The sequence below is a fragment of the Prunus mume genome, linkage group LG8, assembly GCF_029339155.1.
Source record: "Prunus mume cultivar Tortuosa linkage group LG8, ASM2933915v1, whole genome shotgun sequence".
Lineage (NCBI taxonomy): Eukaryota > Viridiplantae > Streptophyta > Magnoliopsida > Rosales > Rosaceae > Prunus > Prunus mume.
The window spans coordinates 21,447,972-21,472,293 of record NC_142705.1 but is presented as its reverse complement, the minus strand read 5'-3'; the positions used below and the strand labels follow the sequence as shown (position 1 = coordinate 21,472,293).

Here is a 24,322-nt window from a genome sequence, read left to right as displayed (position 1 = left end):
TTGTGAATTATAAACTAATCTAAATCCTAAATTACTCTAGACTGTTGACATGAGTCTCCTAATTAATCAAGGAGATTTATTTCCTTGATTAATTAAGGGATTTACTTTCCCATTTTATTTAGTTGAAAAATCTTTGTATAATTAGGAGATACTATCCTAATTGATTATTGTATCTATTTCCTTGTAAAGCACTCATGTAAACTCCTATATATACCTCCTTATGGAGAAGTATATAATTCAACCTAATACATTCAAACCATATTCATATTTTAGCATGGTGTCAGAGCAATCGATCCTAGGTTGTCTCTAAACCCTTATCTCAAATTTCTCATATTCAAATCCAAAACCCTAAATCAAATTCCTCATAATTTTCCCCAAATCCAAATCCCTCAAATCTAAAGTCCTCAAATCCTGTTATCCAAATCCCTGAACACATACCCTCAAATCTTATACACATACCTCTTAAATCCAATTCCTACATCAAATTCGTACATCAAATTCCTCACCTTCTCATATCACATCTTACTTCCACTGCGATGTCAGGAACCCCTACGATTCTCCATCTTGTTGCATACTCACGAAGCATGCAGTCAATCCTCTGCCCGGCTACTGGACTTCGCTTCTGTCACCACCACCAAAGCTTCTACTTTTCATACGTCCTCCAAAAACTCCACATGGATTATCGACTCATGCGCTACGGATCACATGACATTTGATCATGGCCAACTTATTAATCTCAAATCATCCACCCCGTCGGTGGTGTCTAATGCTAATAGTACCCCCTCCCTTGTGGTTAGGGAGGGCTCTCTATCTCTCTCTACTTCCCTACATCTGGATTCTGTATTACTTGTTCTATCTTTGGACCATAACTTGTTATCTGTTGCACAACTTACTATTATTTTGGGGTGTACTGTAACATTTTGGCCGAAACATTATGTTTTTCAGGACATCCTCACAGGAACGATGATTGGTTGTGGTACTCGAGAAGACAAACTTTATTACTTGGACTGGGCACCGGATAATGAGGTCAAGGGTGGTCAAGCTTTCACAACCAGTGGAACTCGTCCTGAGAGGGAGATATACAAAATTTGGTTATGGCATAAACGTCTTAGGCATGCCTCGTTTGGTTATCTTAAGAAGTTGTTTACATCATTATTTTTCAGTCTTGATGTTTCCAACTTCCAGTATGATACGTGTGAATTGGCTAAGAGTCATCGTGTCCCGTTCCGATTAAGTTCAAATCAGAGTTTGGTTTCGTTTTCCCTTGTTCATTCTGATACTTGGGGACTTGCTAAAATTACCACTCCGGCAAAGGCACGATGGTTTGTTACGTTTATAGATGATTGCACATGCATGACTTAGGTTTCCATTCTCAAAAAAAAAGGGGAAGTCATTTCCAGGTTTCAACAGTTTTATCAAATGGTGGAGACTCAGTTTCATGCCAGAATTCAGGTGCTTCATTCTGACAATGGCAGAGAATTTCTTAACCATGATCTTAACCAGTTCTTACAAGATCATGACAACATACATCAAAGCTCATGCCCTTACACTCCCCAACAGAATGGGGTGGCTGAAAGAAAGAACATACACGTATTGGAAGTTATTTGTTCCTCTCTCTTTGGTGCCAATATGCCACGATCATTTTGGGGCTAAGTCGTCGTCTCTGCAACATACCTTATCAATCGGATTCCCTCTAGTATCCAAAATTTTCAAACACCACTTCAAACACTTCACCACCATATCCAAACACCTCCCACCCCAAACCTGGAACCCCGGATTTTTGGTTGTGTTGTATTTGTCCACTTACATGATCACCAACAAAGCAAATTGGATCCCCTAGCTGAAAATTGTGTTTTCGTTGGCTATGCACCTCATCAGAAAGGATACATGTGTTATCATCCTCCTAGTCAGAAAGTCTATACTTCTATGGATGTTGTGTTCCGAGAAAACGACACATATTTTTCAACAGCACATGAGGAGCATTACGACACCAACACTTATCAAATTATTGATTTTTTTCCTCCAGAATCGTCCTAGCCTAAAAGTGACCGGTTACCAATGACTTTGCTCAAAACGACCGCCAATGACTTTGCTGAAATTGACCGGTCACAGGTGATAACGACCGATTGCTTATGACTCGCCAAAAATGACCAACAGAAAACCAGCCTCAACTTAATCATCATCTCCTTGTCCAATTCAAAAGAGGAAATCGATGAGATTTTGCCCACTCAAGACTTCTTCACTAGTACCACACCAATCACCTGAGAATGTCATTCAGGTAACATCTTGTCCTGAAACGATAACATTAATAAAATAATCGATGATAATTTGATTTGAAGGCACTGAGCCAACATATCAGATTCCAAAACGGAAGAACCGTGGCAAACCTCCAGTACACTACGAAGCAGATCTTAATGCCAAAGGAAAATATCTCATCAACAATTATGTATCCATCAACAGATTATCAGAGTCACGGGTACACTTTGTGAAACTGTTGGCCGACACACATGTTCCCAATAGTGTAAGTGAAGCACTGGAAGACCCAAAATGGAAAGAAGCAATGAATGAAGAAGTGCAAGCTATCCAGAAGAATGGCACATGGGAACTCGTGCCATTACCTCATGGAAAGAAGACAGTGGGATGCAGGTGGATTTATACTGTGAAACTCAAAGCAGATGAATCCATTGAAAGATATAAAGCTAGATTAGTGGCGAAGGGGTACACACAAAGATATGAGATAGACTACCAAGAGACCTTTGCCCCAATAGCCAAGATTAAAACTATTAGAGTCCTTTTGTCTCTAGCAGCAAATCTCGATTGGCCATTACATCAGTTTGATGTAAAAAATGCATTGTTACATGGAGACTTGTTAGAAAAAGTATATATGGACTTACCATCAGGATGTAACTTAGCTCCTGACAAGGAGAGTCAAGTTTGCAAGCTCAGAAAGTCATTATACGAGTTAAAGCAATACCCCAGGGCATGGTTTGGCAGATTCACTAAATTCATGAAGAATTTTGGATATATACAGAGTAATGCAGACCACACTTTATTCTTGAATCGTGATGGAAGAAGACTTACTGCATTGATTGTTTATGTCGATGACACAGTCGTAACTGGAAACGACACAGGAGAGCAACTGAAACTACAAAAGTATTTGTCTTAGGAATTTGAGATGAAGGATTTAGGTGATCTGAAGTACTTTCTAGGAATTGAAGTAGCCAGGTCCACAACTGGTATATTTCACCAATTGGTGTATATAGGAGACTCACCAGTATATAGTATATATATTCCTCCTTGAGAGAAGAATAAAAATATCAGTTTAAACCCTAATTATTTTTGAGTTGGTATCAGAGCGGGTTTCGATCCATCTCTACAACATCAAAACCCTAATCCTAAAAATACATATTTCTGCTTCACCTAGCCTATACACCTAAGCTTGTGTCATCTTATATCTCTTACTATCGTTGTCGCCACCGAATGCCATCTATCACCGTGTCAAATATCACTAAATCTTCTTCTTCTACTCCTATTGTTACAGTTCATACCGAATCGTCCACCAACCTACCTATGGGATTCAAATTGAATGGATCCAACTATGAGGTATGGGCTTCGATGATCGAACTCTATGGTACTACACAAGGCAAATTGCGTTACCTGACTGGCGACATTGATGCCCCTGATTCCAAAGACCCAAAATTTGGAATGCGGAAAATTGCTTATGCTGTTGTGAAAAGTTGGATGCTGTGAACTATGGAACCTAGTTTGTTGAATATGTTTCATACTCTACCTACTGCTAAGGAAATTTGGGATGTTGTTAATCAAATTTTTCTAATGGCTCTGACATATCTCAGCTCTATGAACTGCGGTGCCAGGCTACCCGTCTCAAGCAAGAGGGTCGTCATGTCTCTACCTATTTTGCCAAACTTAAGGCAATCTGGCTTGAATTGGATAAGAGAAGTCCATTTCAGATGAAGTGTGTTGATGATATGAAGACTTTTCAGGATGCTGTCATGGCATCGCGTGTATGACTTTTTGGCTGGCCTTGACGATACTTATGACAAGGTCCGCATTGATATTCTACGGAGTGATAAAGTTCCAAGTATCGAAAATGTATTTTTTATGGTTCGTCGAGAGGCTCAACGCCAGATTACTATGCTTGGATTCGACACCAAGATTGGGGAACCCACTGTTGTGCTTGCTTCCAAAAACATTGCTTTGGTTTCTCGACTTCAGTGGTCCGGCTCTTTTGCTATTCCGCCTTCTTGCCTCGACTTATACCCAAAAAAATAAACTGAAGTGTGATCACTGTGGTGAAAAGAGACATACAATCGACACCTGTTGGCATTGCATGGGGTACCAGATTGGGAGAAGGAGTGAAGGCGTTTAAAAGGGAACAATCGGACAGCAAAACTCATGTGGTTGTTGCCCCTACTGTGGTCGACATCACCACCGGGCATGGCCCCCTTCGCTACTCCTCCTCCGACTTTGATCGTGGTCTAAAGCACTCCAACACCTCAGCCTCCAGGTAAATTTGGCAAGGCTTTCCATGCCCATGATACCCGCGATATAGGTTGGATTATTGATTCAGGAGCTACTGACCATATAACGTATAATTCTGCCTTATTCTCTACTACTCTTCCGCCTCATCGTGATTATGTTCGACTCGCTAATAATGTTGCTGCTCCTGTCACGGGGGCTGGTTCCAACACCTACTTTACCATTGGACAAAGTGTTACTAGTTCCATCTTTGTTTAGTAATTTATTATCTGTGCCGCAAGTTAATAAGCAGTTAAACTGCGTTGTACTTATATATCCTTCTTTTGTCTTACTACAGGATATCCAGACTCGGGAGATCTTTGGTCGTGGTACTAAAAATGGAGGGCTTTATTATGTGGATGATGCGGCAACTAGTCGGGTTCTTCGTGCTGGTAGCGCCGAAACTTCAGTATTGCCGGATTTGGTTGCTACATTGCCGATTTAGTCATGTCTCCTTTGGATATTTACAACATTTGCTTCCTGCATTATTTAGTGGTGTCAACGAGTCTGCTTTCCAATGTCAGACTTGTATTTTAGCTAAGAGTCATCGAGTATCCTACCTTCCAAGCTGTAATAAATGGCTAATGCCATTTGATTTAGTTCATTCTGATGTCCGGGACCTTCCCCTGTTTCTACAGCCTTAAGAGTTTGCTGGTTTGTATTATTTGTAGATGATTGCATTTGTATGATGTGGTGAAAAATAAAAGTGATATAGTTGAAATTTTTCAGCGTTTTTATCAGATGATTCTGACCCAATTTGTGCTTCCTATCAAGGTTTTTTGATCAAATAATGGTGGAGAATTTGTTAATTCGGCGTTATCCCATTGTTTTCACACTAAGGGTGTACTCCATGAGACTACTTTCTTTCAAACACCACAACAAAATGGGGTTGCTGAACGTAAAAATGGGCAGATCCTTGTTGTTGTCCGTGCTCTGCTGCTTGGTGCGTCAGTTCCAAAATAGTTCTGGATCGATGTTGTTACCTATGCAGTCTATCTCTTTAATCGTTTACCTTCACGAGTTTTGGATTTCCAAACTCCTATGTAGGTACTGACCCATCATCTCTCTGCCTCTTCTATGTTGACTTTGTCTCCAAATGTGTTTGGTTGTGTCGTCTATGTTCACCTCTATCAAAATCAGAGGAGTAAGCTAGACCCCTGTGATCTCCGCTGTGTCTTTTTGGGTTTCTCTCATCATCAGAAAGGCTACTGATGCATCATGTAGCCAGATGTCTTTATGTCTCTATGGATTTTACCTTTATTGAGGATGAAAGACATAACTGGCTAGATTTACAAGGGGGGGTAGTATTGGATAGTTTGATACAAAAGGAAGAACCGACCAAACTTGTTGAACTTGATACACCGGTCGAACCTGCTACACTAGCTGAACTTGCTACACCCATTGAACCTGCTATTTTAACTGATGTGACTGAACCGATTGCCCCCCATGAAACTTCTCTAATAGTACCCAATCAAGCTCCCCTGGATTATCCTTAGGTAAGTGCTTCTATTCATACTGCTGATAATTCTTATTTTTTACCACCTAGACGGAACTGTGGGGTTCCACCTGATCGTTACTCACCATAAGGCAAAGCAAGATATGCTATTGCCCATTATGTGTCTAATCACATGTTATGTCCTAAGTGCAAAGCTTTTGTGGCAAGAATGGATAGTATTAAAATTTCAACCCGTGTTGAGGAGGCATTTAATGATTCAAAGTGGGTTGAAGCTATGAATGTTGAAATGGAGGCATTGTAGAATAATAATACATGGGACATTGTTGATCTACCAAAGGGAATGGAGCCTGTAGGATGCAGATGTGTGTTTACAGTTAAATATAATGTAGATGGTACTGTGGAGAGGTACAAGGCAAGATTAGTAGCTAAGGGGTTTACTCAGAAATATAAAGTTGATTATCATGATATTTTTGCACCTATGGCTAAGATGAATATTGTCAGAGTTTTGTTGTCCTTAGCAATAAACTTGGATTGGACCTTGAGGCAATTTGATGTAAAAATGCATTCTTACATGGTGAACTAGAAGAAGAAGTGTATACATGAGTCTTCCACCAGGGTATAGCGTTACCAGTGACACAGGGAACGTGTGCAAATTAAAAAGGCGTTGTACGGGTTAAAGCAGTTTCCTTGAGCATGGTTTGGCAGATTTACTACAGCTATGAAGAAGTTTGGTTACCAACAGGCCAATACTGATCATAGTCTATTCATTAAACATATGGCTGGTAAGGTGACTTTATTGATTATTTATGTTAATGATATAATTGTGATTGTTGATGATACTGCAAAAATCGAGGAACTGTAGAAGCGTTTAGCATCTGAATTTGAGATGAAATATTTGGGCATTCTGAAATATTTTCTAGGGGTGGAAGTCACTCGATCTAAACATGGCTTATTTCTTTCACAAAGGAAGTATGTCATGGACCTGTTACCAGATACTGGAATGCTTGACTGTAAACCAGCTAATACACCTATTGTTGAGAATCATAAATTTGGTACTTATGTGGATCAGGTCCCAACTAACAAAAAAGATACCAAAGGTTGGTTGATTGATTTATTTATCATTGACACGCCCTGATATTGCATATGTGGTAAGCATTGCTAGCCAATTTATGCATTCCCCTAGTGATGATCATATGGCTGCTGTGATGCGTATTTTGAGTTACTTAAAGTCTGCTCCTGAGAGAGGTTTATTATTTAAGAAAAATGGCCACTTGGATCTAGAAGGTTACACTGACGCAGATTATGCAGGAAATATTACAGATAGACGTTCTACATCAGGTTACTTCACATTTGTTGGTGGTAACCTAGTTACATGGCGTAGCAAGAAGCAAAACGTTGTATCTCGGTCCTCTACAGAGTCTGAATACAGAGGGATTGCCCAAGGAGTTTGTGAAATACTGTGGTTGAGGTGGTTACTTGCTGAAATTGGGTTTAGACCGGATGCTGCTACAAAGCTCTACTGTGATAATCAGTCTGCATTTGAAATTGCTAACAATCTAGTGCAACATGATTGAACTAAGCATGTAGAAGTTGATCGGCATTTCATTAAGGAGAAGCTGGAGCATAAGTTAATTTCTATACCTTTTGTGCCTTCTTCATAGCAGCTTGCAGATATGCTGACCCATGCCGTGTCAAAGCGCTGATTTGAAGACTCACTTGACAAGTTAGGCATTACCGATATCTATGCACCAACTTGAGGGGGAGTGTTGACGTGAGTCAACATTCCTATTAGGAATAGAATATGTTCCTCTTAGGAATAGAATTTATAGTTTATTGTAATTATCTAATTTGAGTAGAATTAGGAGATTTTGTACATATTTGCTATTTGTACCCACTCTGTATGTAGTATATATATTCCTCCTTGAGAGAAGAATAAACATATCAGTTTAAACCCTAATTATTTTTTAATAAGATCATAGAATATGTGATTGTTTTCCAAAGCAGTACGTTGCAAGACCAAAATCACATAAATACATGAGAGTTTTATAAGAAGTATAAAAGTTAAAATACAATGTTGATGAGTTCCCCAAGTTTTTGATTCAATTTTTAGTGTCTTCTAAATTAGATAATAAATTAATCACGTATCTTGATGGTTATTACTTATTAGTGTCATTCGGTCCTATACATATCAAACTGATTATGTGATCGTTTTTTCAAGGTACGTTTGAAAACCAAAATCACAGATATATACATGAGCGTTTTACAAAAATCAAAGAAATATATAGAATTTTTCAGGGAAATATGTTGCAAGACCAAGAAATATATGGAAGTTTTTTGGACCTCTACATTGTGTCCTTATATGATTCACCAACAGTGCATGCTTCTAAATTAGATCTTTGCTATTGTTAAATTGTGATGAAAGAAATTGACGACTGTAGACGACCGCATTACCCACCTATGCTCGGGGCCTCCCCTAGACTAGGAAGACCGTTTGAAACCACAACACAAACAAGGGATGGAAGTGGCCTATAATCCCATCTTTGCAGATCCACCGCACCTAAACCAATCTTTGCTGGGTCTCTTTTGTTGGTTTTTTAGTAGTGTGGTAGTTGGTTCTATTTATTGTAGTGGTTTTTTGTTTGGTTATGTTTTAGACTTTTTTGTTAGCCCGTGGCATGAGTAATACTCTTTCCTACCCTGAGGTTTTTCCCATGTGGTTTTCCTAGGAAAGTTTTAACGAGGTCACTATTCTCATTCTAATCTTTGTATGAATCTATTGAATTATGAATGAAATCCCTTTTCCTCTAAAAGAAAAAAAAGTCGACTAAGTAGGAGAGAAAAAAGCGGCACGAACTAAAGAGTGGGGGTGGGCATCTAGAGCTGAAAATTGGAAAACCAAGCCGCACCAGATGGAAAAAAATTGGAAAAAAACCAATGTTGACTAAAAAGTCAACAAACCGGACCGAATTGATTCAAACCGGTTTCCAAGCCCAACTTCAAAGCACCTTTCTTTTCTAGGCCCAATCATCTCTCTTTGCATGAAATTGGATCTTTGTGAACCAAAAAATAAAATTTTAGTTGGAATTTGTAAAAAAAAATTTTAAAAAAATCAGGTTCAAAATTGAAAAGACGAAAACCGCATCGAAATTGGTTTAAATTGAATCGGCCGTTTCATAATTTTTTCACCAAAAGCTGGACCAGATCACACCGATTAAATAGTATCGCTTTCGATTCCAATGTAAGATGGAAACGATTTGGACCGGACCATGCCACCCTTATCAAGAGAGTCGCAAGGCTACAGCTGCGAGATGGAGTTGTAGACGTTTACTATATGCAAAATAATCTTGAACCAATTTAGCACTTAAACCACACCTTAACACAAATTTGACAATTAAACAATAGAACAATTAGAAATAAGACTTACTTGAATTAGCCATAATCAGATATACAAGATGATCTTCTCCTCTAAGTATTCCAAAATATCAAGGCTTACAATAGGACAAGCATATAGAATATGAACGTTTGTATATGAGAGCAAAGACCAAGCCTTTTATACAAGTTGCTTTACAACTGACTCTCCTATTAAGAGACAATTGTTAGCCAAAACATGGAGATAATGGATATATCCACCTCCTGTAACAATTATTTCATTTAATGATTATCTGAATAAAAGTCTCATAATATCTTAATTTAAATATAACTCTATTTATTAATTATATGAAAAGGCAAACTCACAAAAGATATGGAAAACCTTACGGGAGTTTCTAGCTCCAACAAATATCCAGTTCGCATACATTTTAGTAGTATAAATATTTTTGTTTTTGGGACATGTATTACTCTTTCTAATTGGCTGGGCCTTTATTTAGTTCATTTATTAGTTAATGTTTTGTTTATTCAGTTTAGTTTGTTTATTTAACATAAAATGATTATATAAAAAAGAGTACTTCACACAAGACAAAATGTTAAAATGGTCAAGCCCTTAAAAAATTGGAGAAACATGTCTAGTCATTGTTTGATAGTGACATGAAATAACTCTTACGCTATCATTGATAAGAATACGAGAGTTGCTCAACGTCACTCGAAAGAACATAAAAGTTATTTCATGTCAATGTCGAACAATGACTGGACTAGGTTGTCTAATTTTTTAGGGGCTGAACAATTTTGTCTTAATGTCCTCCTATTTGTCCTTATATGGTAAAGCCCCTTTATTTGTCCTTATGACAACGTTTTTAAATAGGAGTTAAAGAATGATTGGGTTTATGTTAAAATATAATAATAACGTGGACATTTCTATTAGCTACTCTTATAACTTTTACGTACGTATAAATTGGAGTGGTATACTATTCCACTATGCACTTCAATACTGAAGAAGACAAGAAATAGCAGAGAAGTGAAAGCAGTCAGAGAAAGCTGGCAAGCACTCGCGTCTCTCGAGCACCACAGACCACCGACCAGTCCATTGAAAATTGAAACATCTTTTCAGAGATTCACGTGACTCAATATAATGACCTTGAAGAAATCAAAGGCCACGCCCCCCTTCACAAACAGCACAATAACTTTGTTTGTTCACCATCCACACACCCACCCATCTGCTTCCATCATACACTTTCCTTTTCTAATTTTTGGATAATCTTTCTGGCTTAAAAACTTGAAGAATCCCAAATTATCTTCGTCTCATACATCAAGTCGGGAAACTCCAACCGGAAAAAGAAATTCAGGTAGTTTTATGTTGCAATACATGTCTTTTTCTTTAGTTTTTAACGTTTCATGCTGGAAGGAAGTGAAACATATTGACGTCGTGTTTCTTGCAGTTCCAGTGGGTTAGCAGAAATTTAAGGGAAGAGTCAGATTTTGATTGATGATGATGTTAACCATTTGTAAGGGCTTTGCTCTTATATATGCAACCAACAACCTCCAACTTCTTTTCCAAAAAGATATGTTGTTATTTATGGCATCAGGAGAGCGTTTTGGATTGGGCGGTTTCGGAAAACAAGAGGTACTATAAGTTTCAACCTTATGATTCTTTTTGTTTTGGTTTTCAAATAATAAATAATTGTTATATGAATTTTTTTAGTGAATATTGTTATCTCTATGGGATTTTGTTCCATTTTGTTGTATCTGCGCTTTCAGTCTTTTTTTTTTTTTTTTTTTTTCTGTTGAAAATCTGCACTTCCAAATTTTCGTTTCATGCATTCTGGAATCTGATGACAATGAATATTGAGTTTGATTTAAAAAAATATACATATATATTTAAATGAACAGTTTTTGTTTTAGTAAGGGGGGATATTGGATATTAGGAAATCAATTTTTTCCTGATTTGTGTTGAATGCTCTTAGACTAATGACTAATGTGGCCCGAACCACTTTTAGTCTCTATGCATCTCTAGATGCCTGTATTTCTTTGAACTTTTGTCAATCATAGGGCAAGGTTTAGACTGCAATTAAAACATGCTAATTATTTCTCTTTATTGTATGTTTGGCTTTTCATGCCCTATTTAAGCTTATAGCATGTGATCTCTAAGGCTTTTCTTCCTCAAACCAGATTTGGGCTTATGAGGTATTTCCAGCGTTGGCTGCACTACATTTGGTGGTGCACGAACATAATGCCTACATCCCTCGTATACTACATTGGAGGAGCAACACTTTGCCGCGTTTTTATGAGCTAATGAGCCAAGTATTCGAGAACCGTGAGGTTAGTTCAGTTTGTAATGATAATCTTAGGCATATGAAAATCTAATATAATCAGTTTACTGATATGTCTATTGTCTGCGTAAATTGCAGGTTGATGTGCAACTTATTCGCCATCCGTAATTGAGAAGTAGCAATGTATTGGACTTGGGGTGACAGTGTTGACAACATCAAGAACTTGTTCGCTTGTTTATGATGAACAAAAAACCAAAGCACGTCTGCCTCAGTAGAAGAAAAAGATGAGGACATTGAAGAAACTGCAAGCCTTCCGTCGTCTTCTAAGGCAAGCATTACCTATTTTTCAATATATATGTCATAATACAATAGGAAATTAACTGCTGTTTTGTTCCGATATATTTTGGAAATATTGTAACACTTGCATTCTAACTGAATGCAGGGTTAAATGGCGTCCACTGAGTTACGCACTTTGAAGCGTGACTTTCAAAGGATGAAGGATGACTTCGCCAAAGTTGCCAGTTCAAATCGAGCCCTTCGCAACAGAGTGGATGAGTTGGAAGAAACGGTACGGAAGGAGTCATCCAAAGTTGAAAGAAATAAAAAGTGTGTCGAGGATTTCCGCAACACACTGGCTTCAATGGAGCATTATTTTAAGGTGGAAATAGAGCAGCTGCGAAAACAAGATGGTGGGGTGAAAGAAGCTTGGGAAGGATGTGAGGACCTTGGTACTCCTCGTATGAATGAAGGAGGAGACAATGACTTGTCGCCATTACATGACAATGTCAGTCCGCCTACAAAACCAGCAGTAATGGAAACACAAGTCCCCAAAGGTGATGGAGCCGAACCTTCCGCAGCCATGGTCACTCTAGTTCCGACTTACAAGTGCATGAAGCAAGTGCATGCACAATCCGAAGTCGCTACCCCAAGATGTGGCGGGTGTGACGAAATCGCCAAAGGCTTATGTTTTTGTTAGAAGATTGGAAAATAGTTGATAGCAGCCATCGGCAGCTCCGATGAATCCTCAAAGTATACCTACAATTAGTATGGCTACCGATGAAGAAGGTAGTTGAAGTGTTGAAAAAAGAAGTGGAAGGTAAAGGGTGTAGACAGCGCCCGGACATTGTTAAGTCCATTTACTGATCCTTTGAGGAAGAAGAGGACAATGAGTGTGTCGGATGCGCCTGCAACCCCGCCATCTTTTGATCCATCAAAACCGCTGCCCATTGAAGATGTGAAGGCAGTAATAGATTTTTGCACTGCTTGGAAAAAGATATCGGTTCAGATTCTTGACCTTCAAATCCAATCGGCCGTATTAATATGCATCCAATATTTGTCACAACAAAGTCGAATTATGAGATCACCCAAACGTAACCGTTGCAAGTTTGCCTTTTCTAGTGTGCAGGTGCAGCTTGAAGCATTTTCCGTGGGCGCTGATTTTTTCTATAAACTCATCGATGAAACGGCATGGATTAGCTCAAGGGTAAGAATACACAAATCTCTACTTTATTCAATTGTTTTCTCTCCTTTTTTAAGTGTACAATTGTCTGAAAATGTGCTCATATTATATGTCAACTTTCAGCACCTGGAAATGGCAACCTTTCTTATTCCGCAAACGGCAACTCTCTCATCCGTTGCTATTTGGAACCGACTGGACAACGGCAGATTATGCCTTGCAGGTACACTTTTTACCATGTTACATTCACTGCTTCATTTGCTTTCGGTTGTCATTATGTAATATGGTTTCATTTCAACGTCTGCAGCAATTTCTAGAGCCGTTAAAAGCGATCGCAAGACACGTGGATCGAAGAAGGCAGCGCTAAACACTGTGACCTTCCACCAACAAGTCTGAAGAATGTACATCACTTTGTGCATGGTACGTGGCAACACGGGTATGCCCAATCTTGGAAAAAAGTCCGCAAAGTCTATTTTCCATATAATCTTCGAGAGTCCCATTGGGTTGCAATCGAAATTGATTTCGTCCGACATACTGCAACTGTGTATGACTCATATGTTGAATATACCAAACCTTCGAAGCTGGTTACACTTCGCAACTTGTCAGCGATACGCTTGCACGAGTGCTGTACAATATAAAGTTTTATGAAGAATCTGAGGTTGAAGAGGTGAAGCAAAAGGGGCTGCAGATGTCGAGGTTTACGCCATTCTCAGTTTGCATCATTGGAGGTGTGCCACAACAACGAGATGGGTAAGAATTGTGAATTTAGTTAATTTTTTCAAAATTTTATATAAATGCAGTTGTCATTTCCCAACTTATTGGCCTCACAGTACGTCTTGCGGAATCATGACCGCTCAATTCATCGAGCATCTCAGGCTGGGCTTTCGGTGCATAAAATTGACCCGTCGAAGATCAAATATTACCGACTGAAGCTTGCAATAGAGGGTTTGAGAGGGGAGGCATATTTATGAGGTACATGTCTTAATCTGTGTGAATTGACCTCAGTGACGACTTATGACTTGGGAATTCACTTTGCTCGTTATTTATGTCAGGAACTCCTTTGTATGAAGATGTAGACGTGGAAGCTTTGCTGGCCCTACTTTGGCTCGTAATCCTGCCTTTTTGCTAGAGCTAGTTGGTTTTGTTAGTATTGCGAGGTGTAATATTGTACAATATAGAAGCAGTGGCTAATTGCCTTACATGGCATACACACTGTTTCGATTTTGAAGGTTAACTATTTTGAACACCTCCATATGTAAATATAGTTGCTGTTTATGGATGCTTTTGTAGTTGCTCTTTATGGATGCTGTTATAGTTGCTGTTAATGGATGCTTTTATAGTTGCTGGTTTTGGATGCTTTTTATAGTTCCTGTGTATGGATGCTTAAGAATGGTTCATTCTCTGACTTGATCGTAATACTGTGCATCGCTTTTCTTACTTTTTACTCTGCTTGCTAGTGGAACTCGCAAAACATTTGTATTTCGTGTTATTTGTGTATGCGTTTTTAATTTTTGTTATGCATTTGGTCAACTAGGGTTTTTATGAGTTAGTTTATTTATTTAGGAGCTTGTGTCTTGTTGCTGAAAAAATTGATGGATTTGTGTTTATTCCTGTTTTGCTTGCTCATTCATTATGAGCTACAGAAAACATGAGGGGTATTTGCTTTGAAGTCTGTGATGTGGTTCTTCATGCTGCTGCCATCCACAGAGGAGGTGGTCAGGTCATTCCCACTGCTAGGACACTCATCTATGCTTCCCAACTCACTGCCAAGCCAAGGCTCCTTGAACCTGTATATCTTGTTGAAATCCAAGCTCCAGAGCAGACTCTTAGTGGTATCTACGGTGTTCTTAATCAGAAACGTGGTCACGTGTTTCAGGAAATGCAGAGGCCTGGTACCCCACTCTACAATATGAAGGCATACCTCCCCGTCATTGAATGTTTTGGGTTCTCTGGTCAATGAGGGCTTCGACTTCAGGGCAGGCCTTCCCATAATGTGTCTGTGATCATTGGGAGATGATGATGTCTGATCCATTGGAAGCTGGATCCCAGGCTTCACAGCTTGTGACAGATATCCGTAAGAGGAAGGGTTTGAAGGAGCAAATGACCGCACTATCCGAGTTTGCGGAGAAACTGTGAGTAATTTGTTTGATTATATCCAACAATTGGAGGACGGAGTTAGTTTGAGACAGTAGTTCCATTGCACTGCCTATTAGGGGTTTTCAGTTTTTTGTTTTCGTTTAAGGTTTGCACCAACCCTGTTGTTGTAGTCACCATCCTATGGCAGTAGTAACGTTTTGTGCGTGCTCAGAAGATTTAAATCACACCGTTTATTATTATTATTATTATTATTATTATTTTATTTGTTTCCTCCTCGGAGAAGAAGCAAAGTGGTTACAAATATGAATGACGTGGGAATAAGTTTTCTTCTGTCAAATTCCGCATGGAGCTAGAGTTCTACGCTGCCATCCGATGAGACTTGACAAACAATTTGTTTTTATCTTCTTACATTTGTCATAGATGAGATTAAATGTAACCACTAATGACTGATCCCTTTATTTGTTATATTTTATTTATTCCAATTGCCTGTGCATCACATGGAAATCTTAGGATTTCTTTACATCAAACTGCCTCTTAAGAGTCATGAGAAGAAGAAGAGGAAGAAGAGAAAACAGAAGGACCTAGCTGGAGCTTACAAGTAATTAAACTAAAGTTCATTTATTTAAAGTCGGGGGAAGAAAACATGTTTATGGCACCATTCCAAATTGACTGCCCCCTCGAATTGCACAATGGCAATTTGGTCTCCTCCGACGACCCTAAAGCAGGCAAAACACAGGTGTTGGAAGGACATGTAAAAGGGTTATTGTGCATTCCATTGGCCAAGCTTGAATGGATTTTCTTTTCTATTGTATTTGAACGAAGTGGAGACTGTTATTAGACCAATTGCCATTGACATACGATGTAATAGCAATATGAGGCCAATATACTTCTGTAGAGGCAATATTAGAGCAATATAAGTACAATACCATAGTCATATGATCACAATATACTTCATATAGGATGGCAATATACATACACTATGTATACAATACAAAGGCAATATGAAGCAATATACATGCAATATAACAGCAATATTAAGTGAATCTACATACAATACACACACATCCATTACAGACTACATTTTACACATGCAAACCAAATCGCCTCCGAACCTTAACAATCCTATTCCGCAAAGGAAAAACAAAGGCACCAAAAGATCCATGTACTCGGTTGACATGAACTACAGCAGCACTCACCCTTACTACAGGTCCATGAAAAGATCCATGTCTTTGTGCTTTCTCCTCGTTGCATGCACGAGGCTATGATGAGCCATTCCCTCACCACCCACATTCAGCACCTGCCACACACCAGCTACATCAATTTCACTCCAATTGTAGTCTGGTGAGATGACCGAAGCATAATCTCGGAACATTTTGAAGCCGTTGTTGAAACATTCAACCATTTCATGGTTATATTCTTCAGATTTTGTGAATTGTTCGACGGCATTTTTCTTTCTCTCTTCCAATTGCAACTTCAACGACTCTAACTCTTTGCTCCGACTGTTTGCTTTTAGAGTTTGCTTCACTTCTCCAGCATATGCTTTGTTCAACTTGTTGGCCAAGTTGCCCATAACTTGGCCATGAATATCACATTTAGTCTCCCACCAATCTGTTGCCTTAGACAAATATTGGAGGTCGTGCTTGACGGCAGAGATTTTGTCAAGCGGATCATTGCTCTCAGCCTCACTTCCAGATGAAGTGGGATCATGATTGGGAGTCGGAGGTGGAGATGGGAATGGCACATGCCATGGGGGTTCCCCGGGAAACTGCCATGCTCGTTTGGAGGGCGTACATCCGACATCTTGAACTATTGATGGGAACAATTCACAACTGGAGACTGAAAGTTTGCATTTGAGTACGACTCATTACCTCTCTGAGGTTGAAGAAGTTGCCTAAGTTGCAATTATTTATAGGAAGGTTGAGTTATATGGAGGAATTGATATGAAGTATATTGGGTATTTATGTGGTGCAATGAATTGATGGGATTGCAAACTAGACCATTAACTCGTTGGCTGTAATTTACAGCAGTAGAGCATTACATTAACAACAATAAAATGGGCTGACAAACGGATAAAAGCAAACTTAATAGGAAATAGGAAATTGTGGATTTGAACCCAAAATAGGACTATGTAACTAAGCATTTATTGTGAATTTCAGAAAAGAAAATTGGAACATAGCAAAATAGCAAATTAGCAAAAGTGGAAACTTGGAAAATGGGACATAAGGAAACTTGGAAAATTGGAAAAGTGGAAATAGGAAAAAAGGAAAATTGGAAACAGGAAACTAGGAAATAGGATAAAAGGACACTTGGAAATTTGGAAAAAGCCAAAAACGACACTTCGAAAATTGGGTAATTGGAAAATAAAGACCGTTGGAAAATTGGAAAATTGGAAATTGAACGAAAGGAAACTTGGAACATAGGAAAAAGGAAAAAAAGGAAAGGATGAAAACATGAAAATTGGAAAAAAGGAAAATTCGAAAATTCGAAATAGGAATTAGGAAAAAAGAACACTTGGAAAATAGGCAAATTGGAAACGAATTGAAATTGTGGAAATGAGAAATAAAACAATTACCATATTGGACAATTTTAATTACTTTCTGAATTATGCAAAGTATGCAACTTTTTTGAATTACATAATGGGAAAATAGGAACATTGAAAAATTGGAAAACTGGAAATAGTATAAAAGGAAACTTGGGAAATTGCAAAATACTAAAATAGGAAATAGGAAAAATAGGCAAAAATAATGAAAATTTGGATGACACATGGAAAATAGGAAAATATGAAAAATGGAAAAATGGAAACGAAATGAGATTGCTGAAATGAGAAATAAGACAATTACCATATTGGTCAATTTGAATGAGTTGGTCAATTAGGCAAATAGGCAAATCCCTGATTTGAATTACATAATGGGAAAATTACCAAGTTCGGAACATCCTAAATAGAAATATATTACAAAAAAGGCATATAAGCAACTGGGTAATAACTCCCGCCCAATACTATCCCGCCTAAGACTCCCGCCAATCCCTCCCGCCAAGTACTCCCCCTCATCTCTCCCGCCAATAACTCTCTCGATCTCCAGTGTCATTAAAGCCTGCTACATTAATCTGCAGCCATTACCTTCCCCACAGATTTCACTCCCAGATGAAGTAGACGCCTTTATTTCCAATTAAGTCGTCCACCAGCCTACAATAAATATCGAAGACCATGGACCATAACCTCACACCAAACCCAACGCTTTCAATTACTGAAGGAGGGAAGACTGAAACAGAAGGTGAGTCACCCAATTCACTCACTGCAGACTTGGTCCATGGCATGCAGCAATGTCGAGGCAATACCATGTTTTGGAAAAAGCTCCATGCAGACATAGTTTCAAAAATTGTGGAGGGCCAAGCTAGATGGGGTGTCATAAAACCGCACACCGCTCTCGTTATCATGCCAGCATACATCTCCTACATATAAAGGCAATGAAAGGAAAAATTGAAATTGCCCCTGCCACTGCAATTATGGTATTCAAGGAATAAGAAGAAATGACCAAGTTGAAGCAAGAAGAAGTGGAAAGAGGATTCGAACTATTTCGTAAGTTTGCAAAAATAGTGGATCCAGCAGGAAACTGGGCCAACATCACTGTGGCGGGGTCATGAATTTCATGGGTCGTGGTCGCCGCACTTGAAGAGTATGCAACTTCGAATTTGTCAATAGCAGGGAAATGGAACTATGACGTCGCCTCTTTTTGTAATATGTAACGATGGGGTGGCCTGTTGTTGTATTATGTAAGTTTGGAAATAGGAATTTATGGAATGATGATGCCTCTTTTTGTATTTGTGCGTATACAGTTTATCGATGTCCAGTTGAGTGGCGATATAGCAGCAATAACTATACAATAAACATGCATATAGTGGCAATATTATGTCAATAAGTGTGCAATAGAGTAGTGATAGGGTTACAATATGATCATATTACAGTACGTACTGCATCAGAATGTTTTTAAAAGTATTTGGTCCAAAAAATACAAAAATACAAAAACATAAATTAATTACAACCTGGAAAAAGAATGAATTATACATCCCTTAAAAGACATATGGCCTACATTACAGACCTTCAAAATGAACTCTATATATATAATGCATGCCTTGTAGCACCATCACATCCCCCCCTAAATTACAGAAACATGACACCCCAAAACCTCATGCTCCTTCCTCTTTCAACCCCTAAATTATCCATTGGATGCCCAATACTAGATGACTGCTTGGGGGGTAGGATACCCTGCAACTCCAGAACAGAATTGGTAAGGGAGAGTGGTTCCCGAAAGACGCAGCTTTGTCTCCAACTTACGCTACGAGGTCAGCTCTCACCCTTACATGGCGGACTAGGGGGCTCCTCCGTCTATATATTCACAGAATTCAGCTTCTAATTTCATCGATTGCAACAACTAGGCAACCTTTATCATGCATCGTACCCCAACATAATAAGGTTGGAGCCATTGGAGGACATATATGTTTGTGGTGTTCATGATGCTCAACAACTCATCCATGTCCTTGGAGACCTAGAAGCATTTATTAGCATTGATCACACTTGCCTACCAGTGAAACTCATTGTCATTGACTCCATTGCTGCATTGTTCCGATCACAGTATCAGACAACCCCGGCAGATTTCAAACGGCAGTCTGAAATGTTCTTCAACATATCTGGGACATTGAAGAGTTTAGCAAATAAGTTTGGGTTGGCGGTGGTTGTCACCAACCAAATGGTGGATTTTATTGGGCCACGTGATAGAGTGAATGGGGTGAGGTTGGGAAACTTGGAGTCCCTGGACACATCAGGTAGACGGGTGAATCTAGCTTTGGGACTGGCTTGGGCACATTGCATAAATTCAAGAGTGTTCTTGGCAAGACATGAGCAATCTATTGGGGTTAACATTCGTAATGCTCCTTCAACAACGATATGTAGTCAAACACATAGGACATTTCACCTTGTATTTGCCCCACATCTGGCCTATGCATCGGCCGAATTTGTAATCACAAAAGAAGGTATAGTCGGAGTATCACGGTAATGTGTAATACAGAATTCTAAGAACTTTAATGTTTTGGATCCATTTGGAATTACATTCCAGTGCTCTTTAATTTCGCACTCAAATTATAATAGCAACTGAAGTAATACCAGGACAATAAAAGTACAATATAATGGCAATCTGACGCAAATACAGATGTCAGAGCAATGCAACCCAAATTATGCAAATGTAAAAGAATTCCCATTCAACATAACACGAAACCACCACAAATAAAAGTAAAGTTTACAGGACCTACCAAAGCAAGAGAAATCATATTGTTTAAGATACATTGCGCAATGGAATAGTGTTTTTACAGGTACTTTTATTGTGGCCTGCGGAACCACACCTTGAGCACTTTCTTCTAATGGTGCCCTCTCCTTGCGAGGGAATTCTTAACTTCTTTCGTCTGCCTGGCATGACCCTTGCAATGGGAGGCAGCACAACTCGACTTCGAACATCTTCAGGAATATCCCACATTCCGTGAGGCTGTATTGGGTAGATGCTATCCGAATAAGCATCCATCCAGGTTTTCCGAGTGTAATACCGAGAAGCCTTTGAGTATACATTTACTTTCAAGAAGCGGCAAACTGCAACTACATGCTTGCAAGGCAGCTGCTCAAGCTGAAACTTTCTACAACTGCAAGTGTTGTTCACAAATCTACGAGGCCATCCATATCACCGTCCAAAACATTAAACTGTGCATTATTTACTTTAACCACATTCATCCTTGCAGCATCCTCCAACCTGTTCCTCAATTTCTTCTCTCCAAAATTGGGGCACAATGTTGTTGTACACTTCAAAGCCAAGGCACGACGTTCGGTGAACCATTTGACAAGGAGATTCATAATTTCCCCTATCAAATAAACCACTGGCAGTGTCCTTGCAAACCTAAGGACTGAGTTGATTGACTCCGCAATATTTGTTGTCATTACATTGTAGCGGCGTCCATCCATGTGAGCTCTAGACCACTTATGTAACCCTGCCTCTTCAAGATATTTAGCAACATGTTCCTTTCGCTTGATCTTGCGAAAATGACAATGAAATTCAGCAATGGAATAAGATTTCGCAGCCTGCTCAAAGTGCATAAGTATTGGATCACGCTTTTTCAACTTGCAAGTGCGTTTCATGTTCCCCTTCATATGATAAAAGCATATGCCATGTTGCGCAGTTGGAAAAACTTTGTTCCACACATTCTGTATGCTAACATTTCGATCAGAAATAATAACAAGATTGGGACACTCACCAATGGCTTCATGAAGTTTAGTGAAAAACCAATGCCATGATGCATCCGTCTCCAAATCCCCGATCCCAAAAGCAAGAGGATATATATTTCGATTACCATCGAATGCATTTGCTACAAACATAACACCCTTGTACTTGGATTTTAAATGAGTGGCATCCACAGCTATCACTGGGCGCATGGAAGAACAAAACCCTCTAATACATGTGCCAACCGCCATAAATAAATACACAAAGTGATTGTTCTCATCAGTTTGGATGTGTGTTTTTGTGCCGAGATTCATACGCTCCAATTCATAGCAATAAGTCTGGAAGAATATAATATGCCTCCTCCGCTGATCCTCTAATGGACAATAGAGCTAACTCCCTTGCTTTCCAAGCTTTCGAATAATGGATTCTTAAACCAAAGTTGTGTTTCACATCTCTCATAATGTCACTTGGTGTGTATATTGTCCGAGAATCCTTCAACTTCCTTTTACATGAAGTGGCTACAAGTGCTGCGGTTGCTTGACGATGGTTGTCACTTATGAACTTCAAATCGCATTCATGGACAGTTGTACACCTCACAATCATGAAGCTGTATTCTCCAAATCTCGATGCTCGGACCCGCCATAGGCATGGACGTTGACAACAAACCACAAGCAACCTCTTTCTGCAGGAGATTTGCACCTTAAATTCAAAGTGGCCTCTTATTGCCGTCAACTGTAACTCCGTCAACAATGCTTTCTTACTTTCAAAAATTTGCCCAACTGTAATTTTCGAATTCCAATCACTTTGCGAACACCCGCTATCCAAATATGCTTCTCCATCATTTACATTGGCTTCATTGTACCGGTTCTGTTCACCTATTCGATTCCAATAATGTTCACGAATGGGTTCAGATTCTCCTCCTAAACGCATTATTGGCAGTTGGGCAGATGTGTTCAAGCAGCCCAAAATAGGAGGGGCAGAGTACACTGACACTTCATTTCTTTCAGTACCATTATCACCACCATGCATGTCCTCCACCTCGCTAAAATCAATCATATCCATAACATCTGTCCTTACTCCACCTCCCACATCAGTGCCATTTGTATTATTCCAACTTACTTCATTGCTTTCAACAATGGCAACTGAAGAACGACCCATCTGACTACTATTTGTCGTGATATGCATACTATCAACTACATCATTTGTGAGCCCTTTATCTTCTATACTCACGAGTAAGGGAGCTAGTTTTGAAGGTGTTACCTCAGAATTGTACTTCATAAAAAAATTGACATCATCATCATCCTCAATCTTTATGTGCTTCCACTCATTCGAGGCCACCAAAACTGAGAATTTTAAGCAAACCTTGTCTTCCCTGCTGTTTGTATTACCAATCTGATGCACACGGTCCAACAGTTCAGCAAATTTGATGGTCCATGGAACTATTATGCCTTTTGAGTCACCCCCTTCGTATTTGCACATCTTCTTCGAGATAACCCATTTTCCATTGTAGCACACGAGAATAACAATTGTCTCCATTTCTGACCATGACAAAACAACAGTTCATTAACACAATATAACCACAATAACCATGCAATACATTAGCAATATAACAGCAATATAACCGCAATATAATGGCAATATAACAGCAATATAATGGCAATATAACAGCAATATAATGGCAATATAATAGCAACATAACAACAATACGACATTAAAATAAGAGGAACACTGGTGTAACACATCAGAATCACACTATACAGATCTACTACATCAAATAGAAAATCCCAAGTTTCAAGATTCACATATCCAGACCAATCTAAGTGCAATTGGTACAAACCCAGATGAATGAGCATGGATATTCAACAAAACCTAACCCAAAGCAATTAAAGCCAAAACCAATTTCACACAGACCCAAACGATCAAAATGTAACCCATTTCACATAATCCCACTGATATTAAAAGAAAATAACCATCAACCCTACCTTTTCGAGGTCGGCAATCCACTACACTTCACGGTTGCAAGGCTATTCAGAAGACATACCTAAAGGGAGGGGTTCGCGATTCCAAACAGAGAGCAAGACCGAATATGGGGAGAAAGAGACATAACGAAGCTAGAGAGAGAAAAAGCTGCGGTATGAGAAAGAGAGCAAAGACAGAGACAGAGAGTTGTGCTACAGAGAGAGAGAGCCAAGAGAGACAGAGAGCTGCGATAGACCTATACCAAAGAGAAACAGAGCTGTGCCACAGAGAGAGAGAGAGAGAGAGAGAGAGAGAGAGAGAGAGAGAGAGAGAGAGCGCTGAGAGAGACCAAAATTTATGAACTTGTGATAAATCAGCAATAAGTGGACAATAATTTTATATTTATAGGTTGTAGTTTTACAAAAATTGGGAAGGGGTGGTATTTTTAGTTAATATTAACAAAGGGGTGGTAGTGAGGGTCATTTCCGTAGTTTTAAAACGCAAAATACTTTACTAATTTGGAAGATAGGAATACAATTTCATCTAATTAACATAAGGCCAAAGACCAAAAAGTACCTATTTTAACAAAAAATTCTCTTTTTTTTATTCTTCTTTAAACAGGTTAATATTGTTGAAGGGTGGCTAGGATAGATCAGACCTCAAACACAAGCGTTCTTAGAAACTAGAAAAATACCAAAACTTGTGAAGCAAAAGGAAGGCCCCATACACCTGTACAGGAAGATTTGTCCCCGAATGAAGAACTCACTCTCAATTGGATTTTGCAAAATCCATATCAGTTTCCATTTAAGGATGACACAGAATGTGCTCAACAAAGTTCATCTTCGTAAGAATTGTGTTTACTCAACTATTCATTACTGTTTGAAATCATTCAATACCAAAAACTAATCTAGTATTC

General features: G+C 39.0%; 1 protein-coding gene, 3 long non-coding RNA genes and 3 pseudogenes across 4 annotated transcripts; 5 read left to right on the top strand and 2 right to left on the bottom strand.

Moving 5' to 3' along the window:
* The first annotated feature begins 10,332 nt into the window (after positions 1–10,332).
* LOC148915037 (uncharacterized) lies at positions 10,333–11,818 on the top strand. The gene is made up of 4 exons (XR_016122821.1): positions 10,333–10,713; positions 10,807–10,991; positions 11,537–11,686; positions 11,776–11,818. It is a non-coding gene; the product is annotated as an uncharacterized LOC148915037 (long non-coding RNA).
* Positions 11,819–13,001: 1,183 nt separating this feature from the next.
* Positions 13,002–13,426, top strand: LOC148915036 (uncharacterized). Its single transcript, XR_016122531.1, has 3 exons — positions 13,002–13,120; positions 13,220–13,316; positions 13,401–13,426. It is a non-coding gene; the product is annotated as an uncharacterized LOC148915036 (long non-coding RNA).
* A 65-nt stretch (positions 13,427–13,491) lies between these two features.
* On the top strand, positions 13,492–14,443 carry LOC148915035 (uncharacterized). Its single transcript, XR_016122496.1, has 3 exons — positions 13,492–13,843; positions 13,924–14,065; positions 14,146–14,443. It is a non-coding gene; the product is annotated as an uncharacterized LOC148915035 (long non-coding RNA).
* Positions 14,444–14,634: 191 nt separating this feature from the next.
* Positions 14,635–15,444, top strand: LOC103343222 (elongation factor 2 pseudogene; annotated as a pseudogene).
* Positions 15,445–16,391: 947 nt separating this feature from the next.
* LOC148915034 (uncharacterized) lies at positions 16,392–16,990 on the bottom strand (annotated as a pseudogene).
* A 2,369-nt stretch (positions 16,991–19,359) lies between these two features.
* On the top strand, positions 19,360–20,241 carry LOC103322313 (DNA repair protein XRCC3 homolog pseudogene; annotated as a pseudogene).
* A 276-nt stretch (positions 20,242–20,517) lies between these two features.
* On the bottom strand, positions 20,518–22,983 carry LOC148915033 (uncharacterized). Its single transcript, XM_089043128.1, is given in 3 exon segments — positions 20,518–20,891; positions 20,894–21,785; positions 21,787–22,983. Coding segments are annotated over 3 exon segments (2,463 nt in total).
* Between the last annotated feature and the right edge of the window lie 1,339 nt (positions 22,984–24,322).